Below are 23,390 nucleotides of genomic sequence, written 5' to 3' on the forward strand. Positions count from 1 at the left end.
CTGTTACACATGGAAGACTGCATACAAATTGGAGCGGTATGGCATTAAAGGAAAGTTGCTACAATGGATAAAAGGATGGTTGATTGGGAGAAGACACAGTGGTAATCAATGGATACTTCTCTCCGTGGACTAATGTTATCAATGGTGTCCCTCAGGGTTCTGTTGGGCACATTGTTCTTTTGTACACAGCCACTCCCCGTCTTACGCGAGGGTTGTGTTCCGCAGATCTCTACATAAGTTGGAATTTCTCTAAATTCTTATGCAGCACTCGCAAATTTGATTGAGGCAAAAAATAAATGTTCGACAAACGTGTAAATAGAATTGTTTATTAAATTTTTTTTTTTTTATCTCATGTGCACGAAAAATTACAAAGTGTACAAAATTACGACAATTTCAAAATTATAAAATTACAAAAAGAGAGAGGAGACAGGCATAACGTCAGCAAGTTTTACGAGAGATGCAGCCAAAGCTGTTCAGGATTGAAAGCTAACTCAGTGATCCTATTATTTACAAGACTGGTAATGTTAGCTGGGTCAGATACTGGCAGGATGGAAGTCAGTATCTTGATATCATTAGCATAAACCAAAATATCTTCCTCAGAACTAACGAAAGGTATAAGCACAGCTGTGAAGAGCAATCTAGACAAAGCTCCTCCTTGTGGCACCCAAGCAGTTATTTTCTAATGTAGACTGATCTGCTGTTCTTGAGGTATACAGTTCTGCTTGCAAGGATCTTATATAAAGACCACAATCAGATCTGGAGGCCTCATTTTAGGAAGGATGTAGAGCTGCTGGAATGAGTATAGAGAAGGGAATGAGATTGGTGAGGGGAATAAAGGGTTGCCCTTACCAAAAAAGGCTTAAGTTCTGCAAATTGCAGCAATCAGAGGCTAGACACCTGCAAGGTTATCTGATTGAGGTGTATAAGGCCTTGAATGGTTTCAGCAAGCTCAATGCTGATGGGATTCTTTCTCTTGCTGAGATTATGCATCCGAGTGGGGGCATCAATTTAAGTTGAGGAAAGACAGCTATATAATACATATGTGGAAATTTGCCCTCAGCCAAGGAGTAGTTAATTGCAGGAACGAACTTCCATCTGTCGTGGAAATTGATAGTTTAAATAAATTCGAGGAAGACTGGATACAAACTTTTGGAGCAAATGGATGGGTGAAATGGGAATTTTTTTTGGCCGACACTGTATAAGCTTGCTTTCTTGCATCATATGCCTCTACTAATGCTAATTTCCCTGAAGATGTAAAAATTACTCCAGCAGCATAAATGTTTTGACGTCAATGCTATCAAAGACTGCCTCCAGTTCAATGTACAGAATGACTAATTCTGCTTTATAATTGAAAGTTTTGAGTGCAAAGTTAGATATTGCCTGGAGATTTTGCTTTGTTTGTTTGTTTTTGTTATTTGGTTTTTAGCAGCATTAGCAACTAAGGCCATATTGCTCCGGTATATGCGGTGGTCATTCCCTGACCTTTTCGCATCCTCCGTATTTGGTGGTGACGGGCTCGAACCCCAGTCTAATCAAGAAACGTGTGCTACGCACTGCTGCTCCTTCCAAGCCAGGAGATTTGTCACAGTGGAATGGTTAATGACTGTGTGGAAGTTGTAGTAGGAGATATTGTGTTAACAAAGGTAGAATTTCTTTTCACAATATATTACCTGAAGCACTTGGGTATTGTAGCAGTATACGTCTGATGGAGTATGTTCCATATGTGTGGAAATGCCTCTGATAAATATTAACCACAGGCCTTCTGAAGGTTTACTTGATGATTATGAGAAAAAAGCCACTAGTTAGAGCTAAATAACAGTGTTAGTTCTAGAATTTTACCCAGGCATGATATCACACAAGTTCATAAGAGCCTTGCCAAGTAATTCAGGATTGGACAGAATTAGCAAGGTTCATGGTAGAATTTCTCTGAGCATAGCCTGCACTTTTAATTTATGGCAGTCATAAGAAGATGTGGAGCTGATCACTATATATTGCTCTTATTCAATACATCTGAAGAGCTGGAGAACAATTACAAAGCATGCTATGGTTTCTCCAGCAACGAGCAATCATATGGGCTACCGTTAGGAGCGCAGTAATAAATTTGAAGTATTACTTAAAACAACACACAGAGGGATGATGAATTGTATTTGTCTACAGGGGAGAATCAAGAACAAGAATAGATTAGCCCAGGGCAAGAAGGTCATCTGTGGCAAATGGATTTAATGATGGCTTAATTGTTGTTGTGAGATGCAAATTCCATTTATCATTGGACTATTAATCTTACTGAAAAGCAGCAATAGATAATCAAATGGTCTTTAATAACTTACCTAATGTTATTAAATAATTAAAGCACAATAAGAATTCATAGCTCTAAGATGAAATGTCTGCTTCATGTATAATTTTCTGATCAAATTTTTATGAAAAATCCCATCCCCAAGATGCACTTCCATAAATGTTGTTAACCTTTCTTGCTTTTTTTTTTTTTTTTTTTTTTTTTTTTTTTAACTGCAAGAGTATTGAATTTAACATTTTTCATTGCAAATGTACAGTATTCCAACCATGGCCCAATTAAAAGCAGCTAAGGAAATGCAAACTGGGAGCTCCAGATGCAACAGGGAAACCCTAAATGCTTATTTAAGGATTCTCCAAACCATAAGAATGCTAAAATGAGCCGATTTTAGCAAATTATGGATTAAATATCCTTAACTCAGACTTCTAAGGAATCAAATACTACGCCGGTGTGCAAAACTTAAGGACCAACACTATTTCTAAAGGTTACAACCACAAAATCTTTACTTAAGGTACTCTTTACCGATGAGAGTGGATTCAGTCTCAGCAGCGATTCTGGACGTCAGCTAATCTGGCGAGAGGCTGGCACACAGTATCACCCAGCAAACATCACTGAAAAGGGATCGATATGCCGGTCAAGGTGTTCTCGTCTGGGGAGGCATTATCTTGGATGTACATACACAACTCCAGAAACTGGAAGGTGGTACTGTAACTGGTGCACACTACTGTACTGAGATAATCCTTCCCCATGTGCATCTGTTCCAAGGTGCCATTGGCCCAGAGTTCGTATTTATGGATGATAACGACACACTGCAGCTGTTCATATGCTTTTGGAAAGTGAGGACATTGTTCGTATGGATTGGCCTGCCCGTTCCACTGATCTAAATCCCATCAAACACTCAGGGGAGATGCCTAGCGGTACGTCCACACCCACCAGAAAATGTTCACCAGCTGAAGATGGCACTGACAGAGGAATGGACAATGTTACCGCAAGAACTTATCAACAACATAGTTCTACGCATGAACAGGCGGTGCAAAGCCTGCATCAAAATTAGAGGCAGCCATATCTCCTACTCAGGACCACCTCTTCCCTTTGTTCCATCTTTAGCAGTGATACATCTGTATCATGGCAGCCAGTGCTATGTTGCCATTTTTGAATAAAGTTCCTCTGTACTGTTTTGTTTCCGTTGTTATGTCGGTGTTGTTTCCTTCATTTCTGTACCTCATGAGGTTCCTTTGGTATGCTTTTCCCATATCCAGGCCACTCCTATGAGAAGCTATAGGTGAAAACCTGACTGGTCCTTAAATATTGCACACCAGCGTATTTATGATATTGTTTCTACAGGAAAGTACATTCAGAACAATTTACTTCGTGAATGAGTTTCTGAGAAAGACCCATCCACAAATTTTATTACATTAAATGTAAATGAAATACAAAATCCATGACAGAATAAAAATTCTCAAATATTTAAGAAATTCTAGAATAAGAAATATAATCTTCCCTAATTTTATGGCAAATTAATGAGTACTTTAACAGCTAAAGAAATTTCCTAGGAGAAAAGTAAACCAAGGCAATCACAGGAACAACAGCAAATAACAAGGTTATTTGGAAGGGGGGGTTATGACTAATTTAACCACTTGAGATGATAAAATGCACATTCACAATTATGTTGTTACCATTTAACAATTAACTTCGGGTAAAACAATAATAAAAATAATTTCAACTCAATGACTGTTTCTATTTTGAAGAGGTGGGCCCCAATTTTGTGGGTCCCAGGGAACTGCCAACCACAGTTTCACCACTGCATTTTGTTTAGAAGCAGTACAAAAAACAGATACAAGTTGTCTGTGTAATATTGAGGCAGTGACTTAATAAAAATGAGTATTATAAGCCAAATGACCATGACAAGTACACATCGGATTATATGCATAATTACTAGTAACATTTCATAACTTTCATTTTTTTTTTCAGTCAAACTCAGAAATATGACTTCAATCATCAAAAACATGTATGTTATTTCAATATATTAGTATGAGAAAACATTTCAATTAGGGTGGCAAAAGCATGTCTGCATTTTACTTTAATTCTTGAGCAATTAATGATGGCAGATGAAATTACATTCGTTGAATATAATGTAACAATTAAGTGCAGCTTGCTATTAAAAAAAAAATTTGCAGAATAAGCAGTTATAGCTTTCATTCAAAATGCCAAAAATCAAATCTGTTGCTAGATTTATGAAAATGTAGATCACCAATCACTAACATTTTACTATAAATGGTAATATTGTCTTTTGTGATATTTAAAAAAAAAAAAAAAAAAAAACTAAAAATTGCCTCATTTTAGGAAGGACACAGATCTACTAGAATGAGCACAAAGAAGAGCAACAATAGTTATGGCACTCAAAAAAAAAAAAGAAAAAAAAAAAGAAAAAAAAAAAAAGAAAAAAAAAAAGAAAAAAAAAAAGAAAAAAAAAAAGAAAAAAAAAAAGAAGAAAAAAAAAAAGAGTTCGGTTCTGCAAACTACAGCATTTGGAAATCAGGCAGAGCCAACATATGCACGTCTCTCTCTCTCTCTCTCTCCCCACCCCCCAATAATTGATATTCTTTCAAAAAAGGAGACAGCAAACATTAGGAGGAAATTGGCATAACTATGAGTGGAACAGAGCTCATTTATAGTTCATTCCAATAGGTTAATTATTCATGATGCAGATAAGGTAAAAGTTAGAGGGAAGGGGAGATCATCTGTGAATTGATTAAATTTTAAGATAAGGCATACACATTCTGAAACATATACAGTTCCTTCAATGCATAGCAAAATATAAATGGTATATAAATATAAAAAGCTGGGAAATTATTCTTCAACTAGGCAACAGTTTTATTAATTTATCTCTTTCTAAATTATTTCATTTTGTAACAGTCTGCTTTAGACAGTCAGTGAAGAAGTCTCACTAACATTCTAGAGTTTCCACTTCTGAAATTTCTTCCATTTATTCGGGTTTCTTCATTGGGAAAACAGTAAACCTACAAAGAAACATACTGACTCGCTGGCTTTTTACTTCTTTTCTCTACTGTAGGTAAACTTTATTTCACCACTTTAAAGAAAAATTTTCCAAGCTACATTTTCGTTTGGTTGGCATCATCAAGAATTGTTGATGTCAACCAAACAAGAAATGTAAATATCGTATGTAGTCTATGTATTATAAGTATATGTATTATAATGTTTGGATGATGATGCTTCTTGCTGTGTATATATGCCTTTTTTGCTTTTAGTTCTTTTCCAATCTGATTTACATTTATGAGATATCCACCCCTATCCCCTTAGAAAAGACAGAGATTTTTTTTTGCAAACATTTTTACAAAAACAAATGCATAATAAACATACCGAAACAAATCTTGTAACTACAAGCAAAACGTAAAAATATAATATAAAATTTATTAAAATATAGTGAAAAATAAAGTATAATATAATGGAAACTTTATAAAGAATAGAAGCCACGACAGATAGAAATAAAATATACCAGTAAATAGTAAAAGTGATAAAAGTATTAAAAGTGATGAATATAAAATATAATCAAGAAGCTTTCAGAGCAATTTGCTACTTCATCAAATTTACAGACAAGTAGTACGGCAATCATCATCATATTTTTCAGAACAACATATACACATGCACTACAGCAGACCAATGCAGATCATGAACAGTGACGGGAAAAAAAAAAAAAAAAGGAGAGAAAAGAGGAGGGAGAGACTACACAGTAGTAGGACGATGTACATTTGCCATATTATAAGCTCACTATCTCACATCACACTAGAAAATAACCATTTTCATAACAGGGCATATGCAAGTTCTATGATTGCAATTAATGTTGGAACCTTCCACAACTATATGGGCACTTCCAACTAGGAGCAATGATAAGAATCATGTGTGCAGTCCAAAATTTCAGCATTGGAACATAGGTTACAATTAACACACTACACACACCAGTAATGCTCAACAACAGCAGCAGAGTGGGTGAAAACAGCCTGGCAAATAGCTCTCTAATTCTCTGAGGCATAATTGCAAAGCCTGCACTCTGTCTCGCCAATATAACACACCCCACAATCCAAGCAAGTGATCTGATAAATGTTTGCACACTGCAGCAAGGGAATAACAGATTTAACTCTGCAAACAACCGACAGCAACTTCCTACCAGCTGGCATGACATGCAGAGATGCCTGAATAGTAGGAGTATTCAACTGCAATAGTGAGTTAATTGCCACTGCTTATATTTCCCCATTATCTGGGCATTTCTGCATGTCTTGCTAGGGTGTTTATGGTTAAAGTTTTAATTAAGCAAAAGAAAAAACATTGGGTAGTTAAAAACTACAACAATAAACTGATTTATGTTTTATATAAGTGTAGTAAAACCATGAAGGGGTAAGACAAGAAAAAGTTGAATATGACACATCACTAGCAAAGAGCTAAAAATGGAAATAAGGAGCTCTCATATGTGAATACAAAATGGAAGAGAGTAAATCAAATAAGCACCTTACTTTGGAAGGGTCACACAAAGCCACACAGTAGTGGCAAATGAGTATTAGAAACTCTGCGACAATATTTATTCAAACCATGGGAAAACAGCAATAAGGAGGCAGATTGCTGTAAAATAAGTGATGGGAAATATGGAGGCAAAAAAAGCAGTGGAAGGTAAGGGCTCCAGGAGGGGATGAGATACATTATATTATACTAAGCAAGACTGTATCAGCCTGTTGGGGATGTTAATGAGATCATCATAAGATATCCCCTGGACTGGAGAAAAACTAATATCTCCCCAATCCACAAATGAAGTACAGAAAAACAAATCCAGGAAACTATTGACCAGCAAGTCTGACTTAAGGTGGCTAAGATAATGCAACCACAGTGAAGGATAACATGTAAGACCATAATGACAGGAATGGTATCATTAATGGGTACATAGGGCAGGGGTTTCATGAAGGGGAAAGTCATACTTGACCAATCCAAGTTAATTATTCTGATAAATACATAATATAATTGGATGCAAGAAAAACGCTGGATGCCTTTCTAACATCATTTCCCCATGAAAGCTATTATATAAACTGGAACACATGGGGATTACTTTTGGCCAGCTCCTGATCAAATAAAATCCTTATTTGGTTCAGAGTATGGCCATAGGAGACAGTCATAAATGGTCATTCCTCCTGATGGAACAGTAAAATAGCAATTGGATCCTTCAGAGGGTTCCTCCTATTTATAAACTTCCTAAATGAAAACAGGGAGTACAGAGGAAGTTGCCAAACCGTGCTGACGATTTAAAAAGGTACGAAGAGTGATTAACTACTAGAACTAGTTTCAAAATGAAAAATTAATTACAGATATGGTCCAAAAAATTGCAATTGCAGTTCAATGCTTCTAAATATAGGTTTTACACTTGGAAAACAAAAATCTGGGAGTAACTGATAAGATGGGAAGAAGAGTTAAATGGTTCTGAACAAAAAAAAGACCCAAGGTCATGAAGCAATCAGATTTGATTTCTTCATAAATAAAAGGTATCTCTATAAGCCGACCGGGCTAGCCTAGTGGGTAAAGTACCTGCCCGGCAACCCAAAGGTCGCGGGTTCGATTCCCGCCTCGGGCTTGGATCAAAGTACTGCAAAAACCTTGGGAGGTGCAATATGGCTACAGAAGCCGATGCGCCAACAACTACCAAATCAAAATCAAAAAAAAGTATCTCTATAACAACTCAATATTACATATATTAAGTATGATTGCATGACAATCTATTTAAAAAAATACAAATAAAAAGTTGTTTGTATATAGTTTAATATTTTTGTTGTCCATGGCTTCTACCTCAAATATAAAAGCCATGAATTAGGGTTGAATTTGAACGTGTTTGCAACTCTGCCCAGACACGATAGGAGGTAGTATATGATGAGAGCTTTGTCAATCAATTCAGCCCTGGACAGATTGTGCAAGGCTCAAGGGGTAGAATTTCTCTCAGCCTGTTCTGTGCTTGTGAACACGAGAGACTGCTTCTATAGAGATGGGATACACTTAAATAGAAAGGGTGTAAGAATATTTGCTGATGCTATGGAGGCAGTGTCAGGTGGGTCAGAAAACTGCTAGCTTGGGGGGGGGGGGGGATACACGGACTAACAGTAGCCACTGGCAAAGGTGAATGATTCTTGCACTGCTTCTATTGGAACGAGCAGTAGCCTAGAAAACAAGACGCAGGGGATTTCAGAGACTGCTCGGAGTCATTGCGATACAAGGAAACACATGAGTTGTGTTAGGGTAGCTAAGAATAGGAACAGGTGCATGTATACCTACGTGTACAAAAATGCTAGGAGTTTGGTAAATAAATTTGACAAATTTGAGGCGTTGGTCAAAACATCAAAAGCAGAACATCAAAGGCAAATGCTCCTGAACTTAATCCTGTTCTTTGCCGTCTTTTTTCACTTTCTTATTCCAAAGGTGTTTTTCCTTCTGCTTGGAAATTTGCTCATGTCCAGCCAGTTCCTAAAAAGGGTGACAAATCCCTCCCATCCAATTATCGTCCCATTGCAATTACTTCTACTCTTTCTAAAGTAATGGAGAAATCAATTAACCGCCAACTCAAACTACCTAGAAACCTTCTGTCTGATCAACGATCGCCAGTATACGGATTCCATCAGTGTCAATCCACTGGTGATATTCTGGCTTATGTTACCCATTTATGGACTAATTCCATGGAAAAGTTCGGTGAACCACAAGCAGTTGCTTTTGACATCTCAAAGGCTTTTGATCGTGTTTGGCATAAAGGTCTTCTAAACAAGCTTTCATCTTATGGTTTGACAACTGTTTTTTTTTGTAATTGGTTATCCAGTTTTCTCTTTGATCACTCACTAAGGGTGATGGTAGATGGCTCTCTGTCTTCTAACTTCTCCACTAACGCTGGTGTCCCCCAAAATTCAGTTCTTTTCCTCTTGTATATTAATGGCCATCTTCCATTGACTGGAAATCCTATCCATAGTTTTGCCGATGATAGCACATTGCATTCCACTTTCCATTTTGAGAAACCTTGCCCTGCTCAATCAGCAGTGTGCAAATGTGACCCTAAAAATTTACAAAGGAGGATCAAAGGGCAATACAAGTAATTATACACCTGTTAGTTTAATTTTTGTTCCAGGGAAATTAATGGAGGCACTGGTTAAAGAAGCACTGCAGGATCATCTAGACAAGACTTCGGTTTTAGCTCTGACACAGCATGGGTTTGTTAAGGGGAAGTCTTGTCTGACCAATTTGATAGGAACTATGATGTGATCACAAAGGAAATGGATATAGGGAATAACTTTATCACACACACACACACACACACACGGTGTCTCAAAAATATTGGTACAAACATTTAGGGCAGGTAGGTAATATCGTGAATCACATAGGAACCCATAACCAGAAACATCACCGTAAGTTGGCGCTGTTCATCAGTTAGCGAGAGGGAAAATTTCTGGATTACTCATTCAAGCAGTAGTTAGCATTAGTAGAGGCAACGCAAGCTTATGCAGCATCAGCCAAAAAAAAAAAAAAAAAAAAACCCCACTTCCACTTCACCCCTCTGTTCGTTCAAAATACCTGTGCAGCTGAGCCTTAAACTTATTTAGGCTATCAACCTCCACTACAAGGGATGGAAGTCTGTTCCACCAACCAACCACCAGCTGGCTAAAGGCAAATTTCCGCACGTCTATCCTACATCTGTCTTTCCTCAATTTGAATTTATGCCCTCTCAGGTGATTTTTCTGAGCTAGAGGAAGAATCCCATCAGCATTGAGCATGCTCAAACCATTCAAGGCTTTATACACCTCTATCAGATCACCTCGCTGGTGCCTAGTCTCCAGACACTGTAATTTTCAAAACTTAAGCCTTTCTTCGTAAGAGCAACCCTTTGTTCCATTCACTAATCTTGTTGTCCTTCTCTGTACTCGTTCCAGCAGCTCTACATCCTTCTTGAAATGAGGCCTCCAGACCTGTATACAGTACTCTAGGTGTGGCCTGACCATTGCCTTATACAAGGGAATAATCACTTCCTTATCCCTGCTGGAAAAATTCCTATATATCATTGACAATACTCCATTAGCTACTCTAGCAGCCCGTCTGCACTGCTCAGAGAACTTCATATCTGCCTGCACAACCACCCCAAGTCCCTTTCATTCTCTACCACTGTCAGTGTAGTACCAGAGTTGATACATTGCTCTGGGGTTGCTGTTTCCCCAAGTGTAGCACTTTACATTTGTCAATGTTAAACTTCATTTGCCACCTCTTAGCCCATCTGCTCAACCTTTCCAGATCCTGTTGCAGTAGCATACTGTCAGTAGTGTCCTTGACAACCCTGCCAACCTTTGTATCATCTGCAAACTTGGACATTAAGCTTGATATACCATCATCAATATCATTTATAAATACAGAAAACAATAATGGACCCAACACTGAGCCCTGAGGGACTCCACTAATAACATTAGTCCACGATGAGCAGTGTCCATTGATTACCACTCTGTCTTCTCCCCCTCAACCACCCCTTTATCCATAGCAGCAATTTGCCTCCAATGTCACACTGCTCCAATTTGTGTAGCAGTCTTCCATGTGCAACAGTATCAAAAGCCTTTCTAAGATCCAAGTATATAATATCAAAGCTATTCCCTGCATCCAGTTCTTTTGTGACTGCATCATAGTATCCAATCAAATTGGTCAGGCAAGACTTCCCCTTAACAAAACCATGCTGTGTCCGAGCTATAACTGAAGTCTTGTCTAAATGATCCTGCAGTGCTTCTTTAACCAGTGCCTTCATTAATTTTCCTGGAACAGAAGTTAAGTTCACAGGTCTCTAATTACTTGTGTCAGCCTTTGATCCTCCTTTGTGAATTGGGGTCACATTTGCACATTTCCAGTCTATGGGTACCTCCCCTGAGTCCAAGGAAGCTGTCATAATTATGGCTAAGGGTTTGCTTACTTCCTCTGCTGCCTCCTTTAATATAACTGGATAGATCCCATCCACCCCGGGTGCCTTTCTTGTGTTTATCTTCAACAGTTTCTCCTCCACTTTACTCCCAGTTATTTCAAGATTCTGTAGCTTACTGCTAGAGTTGAATACACCTCTGGCATTCCCCTCGCTGAATAACTCCTCATGTGTGAATGTCGATGCAAAATATTCATTTAGTTTTTTAGCTACCTGAGCAGGGTCATCAACAGTTGACCCATCAATATCAAGTGGACCAATCTGATTCATCCCCTTCCTTCTAGAGTTTACATAAGTAAAGAACTCTTTGCTGTTTTTCTTTGCATCCCTTGCCAAGGATTTCTCGTAATCTGCCTTCGCCTGCCTAACCTCCTTTGTAACTTGGTTGCATATCAACTTGTATCTATCATAGGCTTCTGTGTCATGTGTTAATTTGTAAGTATCCCATGCATTTTTCTTCTCTGCCATATGCCTCATTAGTTCATCTGACATCCATTTTGGCCTAAACCTTGAACAATATTTCTTAGTTGGTATGTAAAGCCTAGTAGCTTCCAAGATAAGTTCTTTGAATGCTTCCCATTTTGAATTTGCTGTTGGTAACATCAGTTGGTCCCACTGTATAGAATTTAAATACTGTCTCCGTCCATCATAGTCGCCTTTACGGAAGCAATAACCCTTCCCTTTACCCCTAATGGTAGTTACCTCTTGGAGTAAATCCCACTTCAGCACACTGTGATCACTGCCACCTAGTGGTTCTTTTATCTGCAGATTCTTAATGCATGAAGAATCACTGCTGATAATCAAATCCAGAGTATTACTCCCTCTAGTTGCCTCCCGAACATGCTGATGTAGAAAACAATCATCCAATAAATCCACAAAAGCCTTGCTGGTGTGTGAGTGACCAACCCACAAATTCCAGTCAATATCTGGGAAATTAAAATCCCCCATTATAAGACTCTCTGATTTACTGGCCCACTATTTCCCTGTACAGTTTCTTATTATACTCATCAGAGTCATTAGGCCTATAGCACACTCCTACTCTCAATTTTGATTTACCTATGCTTATGTCACACCAAACTGACTCGACACTGCCCTGTCCATCGATGTCGACTGGCTTCACTTCCTTGGATTTTGTGTTTTTTAACTAATAGCATAACCCCTCCTCCCTTCCTATCCTGTCTATCCTTTCTGTAGACGTTGTACTCCCCAAATTCCAGTTCTGCATTCCTTATATCTGTGTAACACCACGTCTCTGATATCCCAACAATATTTGCCTTTGATGTTTTGAGTAATACCTCAAATTCATCAAATTTATTTACTAAACTCCTAGCATTGGTGTACACGCAAGTATACCTGCACCTGTTTCTATTCTTAGCTACCCTAACACAACCCATGTGGCAATATTTCTTACAGATTGCAACATATTACAGATTACAACTCCGCTGAACGAGAAGTTTTTTTAGCCAAATTTAGCCGCTTATTGAATATCTTTTACATCAAATTATTTTTTGTAAGTAGCTTATAGGCCTAGTAAGGATCGTTGGTTTATTCTGAATTGGGACAGCGAGATTTGAAAATTAATTAATACTTAAGTGTCCATAGATTACCGTTCGTAACTTCCGCCTTTGTCTTTGTCATACGATCGTTATATATCGAACCTAGATAGCGTTAGTCTAGTATACGTTATAATATTTTCAGCGATCGGTAAAATCTATTAAACTTGTTCAACTTCGTTGGCATTTAAATTGCACTTTTAACTAAATACATATACCAAATTAGATTACAAACGTAACATAATTAATTAATACATAACTGATACGGAAGTTATATAAAGGGAACTCGGAGATAATTAATACTTGACTGATTAATTAATACTTGACGCTAAAAATATATATCCCGTTATAGCTGTGTTGGGAGATATGTTAGGGTTATAAACTGAAATTGAAATTTTATTTAAATTAAAAGTAATCATGACTCAGACCAGAGCAGCAAAACAAAAGGCTCAAGCTAATGGAAGTGCTGTGGCTCAGAGGAGAACTGAGGGGGGCAGTTGCCTTCTGAGTCACAGCCTTCTAAAATGCACAGCTTGCATGATGTTTGTGGAGCAATCAGGTACGGGACACGATATTGCCATGGGGGATGTCTTTGTGTGTGCACGATGCAAGGAGTGTATCGAAATCAGGCAACAACTCAGCGTTCTTGTGGGCCTATATGAGAGCTTGAAGGACAGGGTGGATACCCTCGAAGGAACTAAATTGAAGGGCCCATCAAGCTCTGAGCTGCCCACATCAACGCCAGAGCTTGCACTTGGTCATCGTGAAACACAGCGGCAATCCCCAAGGCAGAATGCGCTGGTCCCAAAGAAACTAGTAGTTGTTGGTGACTCTATTGTCAGGGAAACGGGGAACATGCTTTGTAAAAAGGATAGGTGGAATAGGACCAGGGTATGTCTGCCAGGGGCAAAGGTTGATGACGTTGTAGAGCAGATATCATCTTTTAAGGGCACAAAAGGTGATATAGTTGTACACGTGGGCACTAACGATATCAAGAGTAGGAGACCGGCAGAATTGCTTAACAAGTACAGGTCACTGTTGAAAAAAAAGCCGTGAAATAGGGTTGAATTTGAAAGTGTCTGCAATTCTGCCCAGACACGTAGGAGGGAGTATATGATGAGAGCCTTGTCGATCAATTCGGCCCTGGAAAGACTGTGCAAGGCTCAAGGGGTAGAATTTTTTTCAGCCTGGACTGTACTTGTTAACAGGAGGAATTGCTTCTACAGGGATGGGATACACTTAAATAGAAAGGGTGCAAGAATATTTGCTGATGCTATCGAGGCAGTGTTAGGTGGGTCGGAAAACTGCTAGCTTGGGGGGATACAAAGACAAATAGATTAACAGTAGCCACTGGCAGAGGTGAAAGAGATTCTTGCACTGCTTCTATTGGAATGAGCAGAAGCCTGAAAAACAAGATTCAGGATATTTCAGAGACTGCTGGGAGTCACTGCGGTACAAGTAAACACATGGGTTGTGTTAGGGTAGCTAAGAATAGAAATAGGTGCATGTATACTTGCGTGTACACCAATGCTAGGAGTTTAGTAAATAAATTTGATGAATTTGAGGTATTGCTCAAAACATCAAAGGCAGATATTGTTGGGATATCAGAGACTTGGTGTCACACAGATGTAAGGAATGCAGAACTGGAATTTGGGGAGTACAACGTCTACAGAAATGATAGACTGGATAGGAAGGGAGGAGGGGTTATGCTATTAGTTAAGAAATACATAAAATCCAAGGAAGTGAAGCCAGTGGACATCGCTGGACAGTGCAGTGTCGAGTCAGTTTGGTGTGACATAAGCATTGGGAGATCAAAATTGAGAGTAGGAGTGTGCTATAGGCCTAATGACTCTGATGAGTATAATAAGAAACTGTACAGGGAAATAGAGTGGGCCAGTAAATCAGAGAGTCTTATAATGGGAGATTTTAATTTCCCAGATACTGACTGGAATTTGTGGGCTGGTCACTCACACACTAGCAAGGCTTTTGTGGATTTATTGGAAGATTGTTTTCTACATCAGCATGTTCGGGAGGCAACTAGAGGGAGGAATACTCTTGATTTGATTATCAGCAGTGATTCTTCATGAATTAAGAATCTGCAGATAAATGAACCACTAGGTGGCAGTGATCACAGTGTGCTGAAGTGGGATTTACTCAAAGAGGTAACTACCATTAGGAGTAAAGGGAAGGGTTATTGCTTTCGTAAAGGCGACTACGATGGACTGAGACAGTATTTAAATTCTATACAGTGGGACCAACTGATGATGTTACCAACAGTAAATGCAAAATGGGAAGCATTCAAAGAACTTATCTTGGAAGCTACTAGACTTTACAGATGAACTGATGAGGCATATGGCAGAGAAGAAACATGCATGGGATACATACAAATTAACACATGACACAGAAGCCTATGATAGATACAAGTTGATCTGTAACCAAGTTACAAAAGGAGGTTAGGCAGGCGAAGGCAGATTACGAGAAATCTTTGGCAAGGGATGCAAAGAAAAACAGCAAAGAGTTCTTTACTTATGTAAACTCTAGAAGGAAGGGGATGAATCAGATTGGTCTACTTGATATTGATGGGTCAACTGTTGATGATCCTGCTCAGGTAGCTAACAAACTAAATGAATATTTTGCATCAACATTCACACATGAGGAGCTATTTAGCGAGGGGAAAGCCAGAGGTGTATTCAACTCTAGCAGTAAGCTAGAGAATCTTGTAATAACTGAGAGTAAAGTGGAGGAGAAATTGTTGAAGATAAACACAAGACCTGGGGTGGATGGGATCTATCCAGTTATATTAAAAGAGGCAGCAAAGGAAGTAAGCAAACCCTTAGCCATAATTATGAGAGCTTCCTTGGACTCAGGGGAGGTACCCATAGACTGGAGATGTGCAAATGTGACCCCAATTCACAAAGGAGGATCAAAAGCTGACACAAGCAATTATAGACCTGTGAGTTTAACTTCTGTTCCAGGAAAATTAATGGCGGCACTAGTTAAAGAAGCACTGCAGGATCATTTAGACAAGACTTCAGTTATAGCTCGGACACAGCATGGTTTTGTTAAGGGGAAGTCTTGCCTGACCAATTTGATTGGATACTATGATGCAGTCACAAAGGAACTGGATGCAGGGAATAACTTTGATATTATATACTTGGATCTTAGAAAGGCTTTTGATACTGTTGCACATGGAAGACTGCTGCACAAATTGGAGCAGTGTAACATTGGAGGCAAATTGCTGCTGTGGGTAAAGGGGTGGCTGAGGGGGAGAAGACAGAGAGTGGTAATCAATGGACACTGCTCGTCGTGGACTAATGTTATTAGTGGAGTCCCTCAGGGCTCAGTGTTGGGTCCATTATTGTTTTCTGTATTCATAAATGATATTGATGATGGTATATCAAGCTTAATGTCGAAGTTTGCAGACGATACAAAGGTAGGCAGGGTTGTCAAGGACACTACTGACACTATGCTGCTGCAACAGGATCTGGAAAGGTTGAGCAGATGGGGCATATGGCAGAGAAAAAGTTCACTGTCCAGGGAATCACATGTGATGCACAATCGTTTTTTGTAATAAGTTCAGGCATCATATGTGATTCCCAAGTGTCTTGCCAGCTTAAACATTTTTAAAAAATTGGATTTCTGACCTATGTTTTTAATCTTTTGTGGACTTATTAACAAGAAAATATTTTTTTAGAAAAGTTAATGAACCTGCATAAAAGTTTCCTAGTTTTTACACATAGCTACATCAAATATTTCAAATTACATGCAATGTTAGGAGTAAATAAAACAGATTTAAAAATGTTAAGAAAAGTGTATTTTATTTCAGAAGTACAAAAAACTGAAAAAAAAGACTAATTTTTATGTTTATTTTCAAAACATTTCATACAATATGGCTTCTCACATGATTTACATTCAGTATGAACTTGTTTGGCAGCCAATTTGGGATTTTTCCAGCAATTTTTGCTTCTTCGTAACATCCGTGACACCTTTTCCTGTGAATTTTACCATGGGAAAGCCTCTGAATTTCTGACAGAAAATGCTGAGATGAAGATTGACAAATGGTTGTACTAGAGGTTGGTTCCTTTTTGATTCCCATCAATTCTTTAGTGATTGCCTCTCTCACTTCTAAAAGAGACATTTTGTCTTTCTTCTCTTGCTGCAATTCATTGAAAATTATAAATGTGTTCACAATTGCTGTCCCAAAAACTAATTCTATTGCAATTTTTTTATACCATATCAATGATTTTCTCATTGGTGACTGGTAACTTGAAAGTTGGTCTGATACATCGATCCCCTTTTTTGCCTTATTGTATTCAGTTATCATTTCTGGTTTTACTTGTTCATTTCTTCTTCCACACTTCTTCATTTCATCACCAAAACATGTTGACAACATCAAAACATCTCTCTTATCATGCCACTTAGTGATCACAATATTATCTTTTTGCATTGTTATTTTTTCACCCCTGCGTAATTTCTTCTGGATTATTTCCTTAGGAACTCCCAATCTATTACTACGAAGTGTACCACACAAATCTGTTTTATTTGATTTCAGGTAATTTGCAAGAGGTATGCTAATATAATAATTATCTGCAACTAGAAGTCGCCCTTGGTTTATTAGTCTGTCTAATAGCTTTATAACCACACATCCAGGTTTATCGATTCCTGGCAGGGTTTGCGGGGTTTGACCGTTGTAAACATCGAAAGACCAAACGTAACCATCTTTTGTACACAACTTGTATACTTTCAATCCATATTTGTTACTTTTTGAAGGGTTATATTGCCTGAATAGAAGCCGACCTCTGAACGGTATCATAGATTCGTCGATAACAACAACATCCCCGGGAAAGTATAAATTACGTAAATTTGTAATTACTAGATCAATAAGGGGTTGAATTTTATACAATCTATTAGAATGTTCTGCTGTGTTATCTGCAAAATGCCAGCATCTTAGTAGGTTAGTAAAACGATTGTAAGTCATTCCAAAATTATGTAACAATGGATGATAGTACATAGGGTCTGTTTTCCAATAATACTCCCATCTTGGATATGAAACAATACCTGAGAATAAGATGAATCCCAAAAACTTTTTCATTTCACTTTCATTAGTATCTTTCCATCGTTGCATTCTTCCTTTCGCTGTTACTTGACTATTCATAACCTGATGAGCATATAAATTTGTCTGATTCACCATAAGATTCATGACGTCTTCATTTATAAATTTATAATAAATGTGGGTTATAGAAGCTTTACCATTTTCCATTATACTGTCAATATTTTGGATACCGGATGAACCTATGAAAGTTTCCTTCTGAGGTGGAGAAATGTTGTAAGTCCAAGGACTTTTACTAACACTAGCAGAACCTTCATGTTGCCTTGATGTACCTGCCATATCCGTAAATTGTGTCAATATTTGTTTCATTTCATTTCCACTGTCAATATCAGGCTCTGAAACTGCCTCTGGTACATAATCGTCGTCGCTATCACTAGAAATTGGCTCATAGTCACTTTCCTCCAATATTCTTTGCAACTCCTCGTCACTAAGTCCACGACTACCCATTTTCACACTAGAAAGTAACTAATAACTTGTGACCGTGGCCGAAACACTTCAAGGTCAACAATATAACCTCAAAAGTAATAAAATTGGCGGGTAGTTGTAAGTGAATCATACGTGATTCATGGACGTGGAGGAGTAAATTTGTATTCACAAGTCCAGGCATCACATATGATGCATAGTAAAAAAAAAAAAAAAAAAAAAAAAAAACACATAAAAAACATTACATACAATATACAAAATAGCTATATGTACATATTTACGTACACTTTGATTAATCTGATAGTTTCATATCTGGACTTCTCAGGTCACGCAAATGTAATATATGGGGACAGTGAACAACGTGTCAATTTGTCAATGTTAACAACGTGTTAACATTGACAAATGTAAAGTACTACACATGGGAAACAGCAACCCCAGAGCAACATATCAACTCTGTGGTATTGCACTGACAGTGGTAGAGAATGAAAGGGACCTGGGGGTGGTTGTGCAGGCAGATATGAAGTTCTCTGAGCAGTGCAGACGGGCTGCTAGAGTAGCTCATGGTGTATTGTCAATGATATATAGGAATTTTTCTAGCAGGGATAAGGAGGTGATTATTCCCTTGTATAAGGCAATGGTCAGGCCACACCTAGAGTACTGTATACAGGCCTGGAGGCCTCATTTCAAGAAGGATGTAGAGCTGCTGACATGAGTACAGATAAGGGCAACAAGATTAGTGAATGGAACAAAGGGGTGCTCTTACGAAGAAAGGCTTAAGATTTGCAAATTACAGTGTCTGGAGACTAGGCACCAGCGAGGTGATCTGATAGAGGTGTATAAAGCATTGAATGGTTTGAGCATGCTCAATGCTGATGGGATTCTTCCTCTCGCTCAGAATAATCACCTGAGAGAGCATAAATTCAAATTGAGGAAAGACAGATGTAGGATAGATGTGCGGAAATTTGCCTTTAGCCAGCGAGTGGTTGGTTGGTGGAACAGACTTCCATCCCTTGTCGTGGAAGTTGATAGCCTAAATAAGTTTAAGGCTCAGCTGGACAGGTATTTTGAACGAACAGAGGGGTGAAGTGGGAGTGGTTTTTTTTTTTTTTTTTTTTGGCTGATGCTGCATAAGCTTGCTTTCTTGCATCAAATGCCTCTACTAATGCTAATGCTACTAATGCTAATATAAGATTGACACACACATAGGTGATGACGTAATATTGCATCAGCTATTACTTTCAGCTGTATAAACATGCTCTGCATGAGTTGCAGTCATTCCTTTCTTGTGTCAGGATGGCGAGTTACGTGCAGTTCACGCCACGTAAGAAAGGACGTTCTTCCTATCATATTGCTTATAGAGTGTCTTGTAATCAGTCGGCAGTGAGTAGATTTCTTTCCAAACTCAAGAATACTGATCCTGCAAATAGGAAAAAAGGAACCGGATGCAAACAAGTCTCTACGTCAAAACAGGACCGCATTTTGAAGTGAAAATGCCTTAAAAACTGTAAAGCTTCTTCGTCTGAGCTGAAAAGAGAATGGGAAGAACATACAGGAGTGGTAGCAAGTGCAATAACAGTCAGAAGATGCCTCTTCAAAAATGGACTTTTAGCCCATCGTCCTAAGAAGCCCCTCCTCACACAAAAAATGAAAAAGGCCCAATTAATTTGGTGTAAGGAGCATGTCAAATGGACCTCCCCCGAGCAGTGGAAGTCAGTTATTTTCTTGGATGAGAAGAAATTCAACCTGCATTGCTCCAATGGGAGATAAAGAATTCACCATAGACATGAAGAATACGATCCAGACTGTATGGTGTCTACAGTGAAATTCCCTACCAGCCAAATGATATGGGGGTGCATTTTGTATTACGGAGTAGGTCACCTGCACTTTATAAAAGGTTCCGTAAATGCCAATGGATACCTGGCTATACTGGAAGGCAAATTGCTGCCAACCATTAGAGACCATTTAAACATGCCAAGTAACTGCATCTTTCAGAACGACTCTGCTCCTTGTCATCGGACGAAAAGTGCAAGTAGGCACTTCTGTAGTTATTTTAGCTTTGTTTCTTCATTAGAGATTCGAGAGTAATGTGTTTACATTTGTTACAGGTGAAAAAATGCTTGGAAGAATGATCCATTACAACTCTTAGCTGGTCAGGATCTATAGGATTCAGATCCAGGATACCTGAATCCCATAGAGAACTGTTGGCATCGTGTGGAATCTGCAGTTGCCGGAAAAAAACCAAAGACCCAAAGACATAATTCGTGTTTGGAACCACGTGTGTCCGATTATCTTCAGAATTTGATATTGTCAATGCTTCAACAGTGTGCTGCTGTCATCAGGGTCAGAGGTGGTTCAACTAAATATTAGTTTTCACCTGATAACTGTTGTGTTTACCAAAACTGTTGTATAAAGGCTGCAAATGCTCATTGTGGAATATTTTGAGAGCACCTCTCAAATATTACTTAGCTTTGCCTTAACTATTAATTAATATCTTTTGTTTATATTTCTATTTGTGATGCTAGTCATTAATATGACATACCATCACAAAAAAGGGTTAGAAATGTGAAATTTCTAGGTGATACACTTTCTTTGAACACCAGTGTATATAAAGAAGTAAAAAACAGGGCTGCTATTTTAGTAGCAGAATTTAACATCAGATCACAGTTAAGAGTAGACAAAGTGTGGTTACAATTACTGCTCATTCACACAGAGAAAAAGGCTGGCTTAAAATACCATCAACATGGGAACAGTTTTTATGGGCATTTTCACTATAGGGTTTCCAGGTTTCATTTCCTCCGCCCATACAATCCCCAAAAACTAGTGTTTTTCATCTCCAATGAAATATGGAAAATTAACCAATATCCACAGCTAATTAAAACAGAAGGATGAGCAAGCCAGAATGGAAGCTCATAATAAAATTGGGACTGCATACCAAAATCAAATATTTAAAACCACCCATCTTGGCACTACCTCACTATGATATTCTTCTAAATAAAAATGGAAAGCAAATTATTTCAATTAAAACACAAAAAAGGCTGAGATTTCAAACAAAAAGAACATTTTCATTCCACATTTTTAAAGAATATCTTTAAAATACATGTTCTTTTTATTAAACTTGGAAATGTGGTTTTTATTGAAAAAAAAATTGTACCCTAGTGATGTGATAAATGTTATTTTGCAAACTACAGTACATTGTTTATGCAAGCAGGCCATGTTTCACACTTATTATTTTGGGCCATAGAATTTCCTCATGTCCTAGGAAACTGCCTACTGATAAGTGTAACTAATACCTAAAAGTTTAAACAGAACCCTTATTGCATTAATTATCAATTGAAAAAAAATAAAAATGGATGTGGAACATCAAATGCAATGGTAACAGATTACCATATTACATCCTTTTGTATTTTATCTGATTTACACAGACCGACCAAAGATGCAAACTGTTGGAGAGATCTGTATGAACATGTTAACTGGGTTCTGTATTGCTTACTCTCTCTCTCAGAAATTAGTTTTATGATTATAAAAAAGAAATTAAACCTAAAAATTCAGTTTTATTCAAGGATTCAATTTTATTAAGCTGTAAGAACCGGCATCTACCACAGACATCACAAACAACTGAAATGTTTGCTTCCCACGTCAACATACAAATGAATGAAGGAATCGGAATTGCAAGGAAATGGTTTCTGATTAAATGTAATGAGCTGGAATGGATGAGAAATAATGTGATTGAATTTCATTACTCCACGTCGAAATGACAGCGTTTATTTGTGCTGGTTACATATTGATTCTCTGATTTTCGTTAATCAAATAAGACAGCCTTGAAGTGATCTGAAAACCTCATACACAGCCAATACAATTTGATTTGCTGATTAACCTGACCTACCATAAATTCTGAAAGGCTAGCATACCCTCAATAAGTTACTGGATCGGATTAGAATATCTCATTCAATTGTAGATGTCAAATGATTTATAATATGTAACCGACTACTTTCTCAGTAAAGTTCTTGGGAAACTCAAATAAATTTGACTGTCCAATTATTATTTGTAACACAAGACCTGCAAAATTAATTAAATTTTATGTTTATAATATAGTGTTTATGAATACGATTCACAATTGAGACCAACGGCTGAACTCTTGTCATAAAACTGATGTTTAACTGAGTAAACGTGCTACGCATACTACTCAGTTAAATAGCAGCTCGCACGATTAGCATACGTCTAATTGCGATCCAAAAGACGACCATCAATTCAGTAAATCAAGATGAAAATTTACATATTCTTCTCTCAAAGTAAAAATGGATAAATGTATCGCATCGCAACACATTTTTAACGAACATTCAACACATGCAGGCTTAACCAATTAAGTCAAGGACATATATCAAAACAGTAGCTGACATTTAAAAAAAAAATTGAAATGGTTACCACAATTTATTACTCACCATTTTTAATGCTAATAATTTCTAACGGCCTGTACAATTCAAGTTCAGTTCCTAGTCTATTACTCCACCAGTAACGTCCCAAAGGACTGCCGTTCAAACAGCTCAGATTTCAGATGATCACAACTCGTTGCTAGCATTCACGGCACCGCAACCAAGGTAGCCCACATCCGGGATCTATAACATATTTTCTTAGTGTCATCGAATTTATCTGTTTGCCTTTATCTTTCTAGTAAGCACTACTAATAATATTAAAAGTCACAGAACTATCTGCAGAGTATCTTTTCTAAGACTTTTCAAATTAAAGAGCAATAGCGTTAATCTTGGCGAAACATTGATTATTCGCCCCTTTTATAAGAATCCTACCCCAAATAAAAAGTGGCATATCCCTTGCGGGGATTGATGGGATAGGCTGCAAAGGCTTTTACGGCACTGCACTCCCACCCTTGTATCGGTGCGTTGTGTCGAAATACGATGCGCAAAGTTATTATTTCTAGTATAACAACACTCTGGCATCATATATTATGTGTAATATATATTGCATATATTTAAAATGTCATATATTGTGTCTGCGTGAAATGTAATTAATACTGTT

At 37.9% G+C, this 23,390-nt stretch overlaps 1 protein-coding gene across 1 annotated transcript in view; it reads right to left on the minus strand.

The window, feature by feature from the left end:
- The window catches only part of LOC150088437 (calcineurin subunit B type 2), a 145,355-nt gene extending 122,168 nt beyond the window's left edge, over nt 1–23,187 (minus strand). Inside the window, exon 1 of the mRNA XM_090369509.1 lies at nt 22,799–23,187. Coding sequence (XP_090225635.1) covers nt 22,799–22,801 — 3 coding nt within the window. The 5' untranslated portion in view covers nt 22,802–23,187. The remainder of the gene's footprint in view (nt 1–22,798) is intronic.
- Between the last annotated feature and the right edge of the window lie 203 nt (nt 23,188–23,390).

The sequence above is a fragment of the Mastigoproctus giganteus genome, chromosome 3 (genome assembly GCF_048544385.1).
Source record: "Mastigoproctus giganteus isolate SK-2022 chromosome 3, ASM4854438v1, whole genome shotgun sequence".
In the NCBI taxonomy this organism is placed as follows: Eukaryota; Metazoa; Arthropoda; class Arachnida; order Uropygi; family Thelyphonidae; genus Mastigoproctus; species Mastigoproctus giganteus.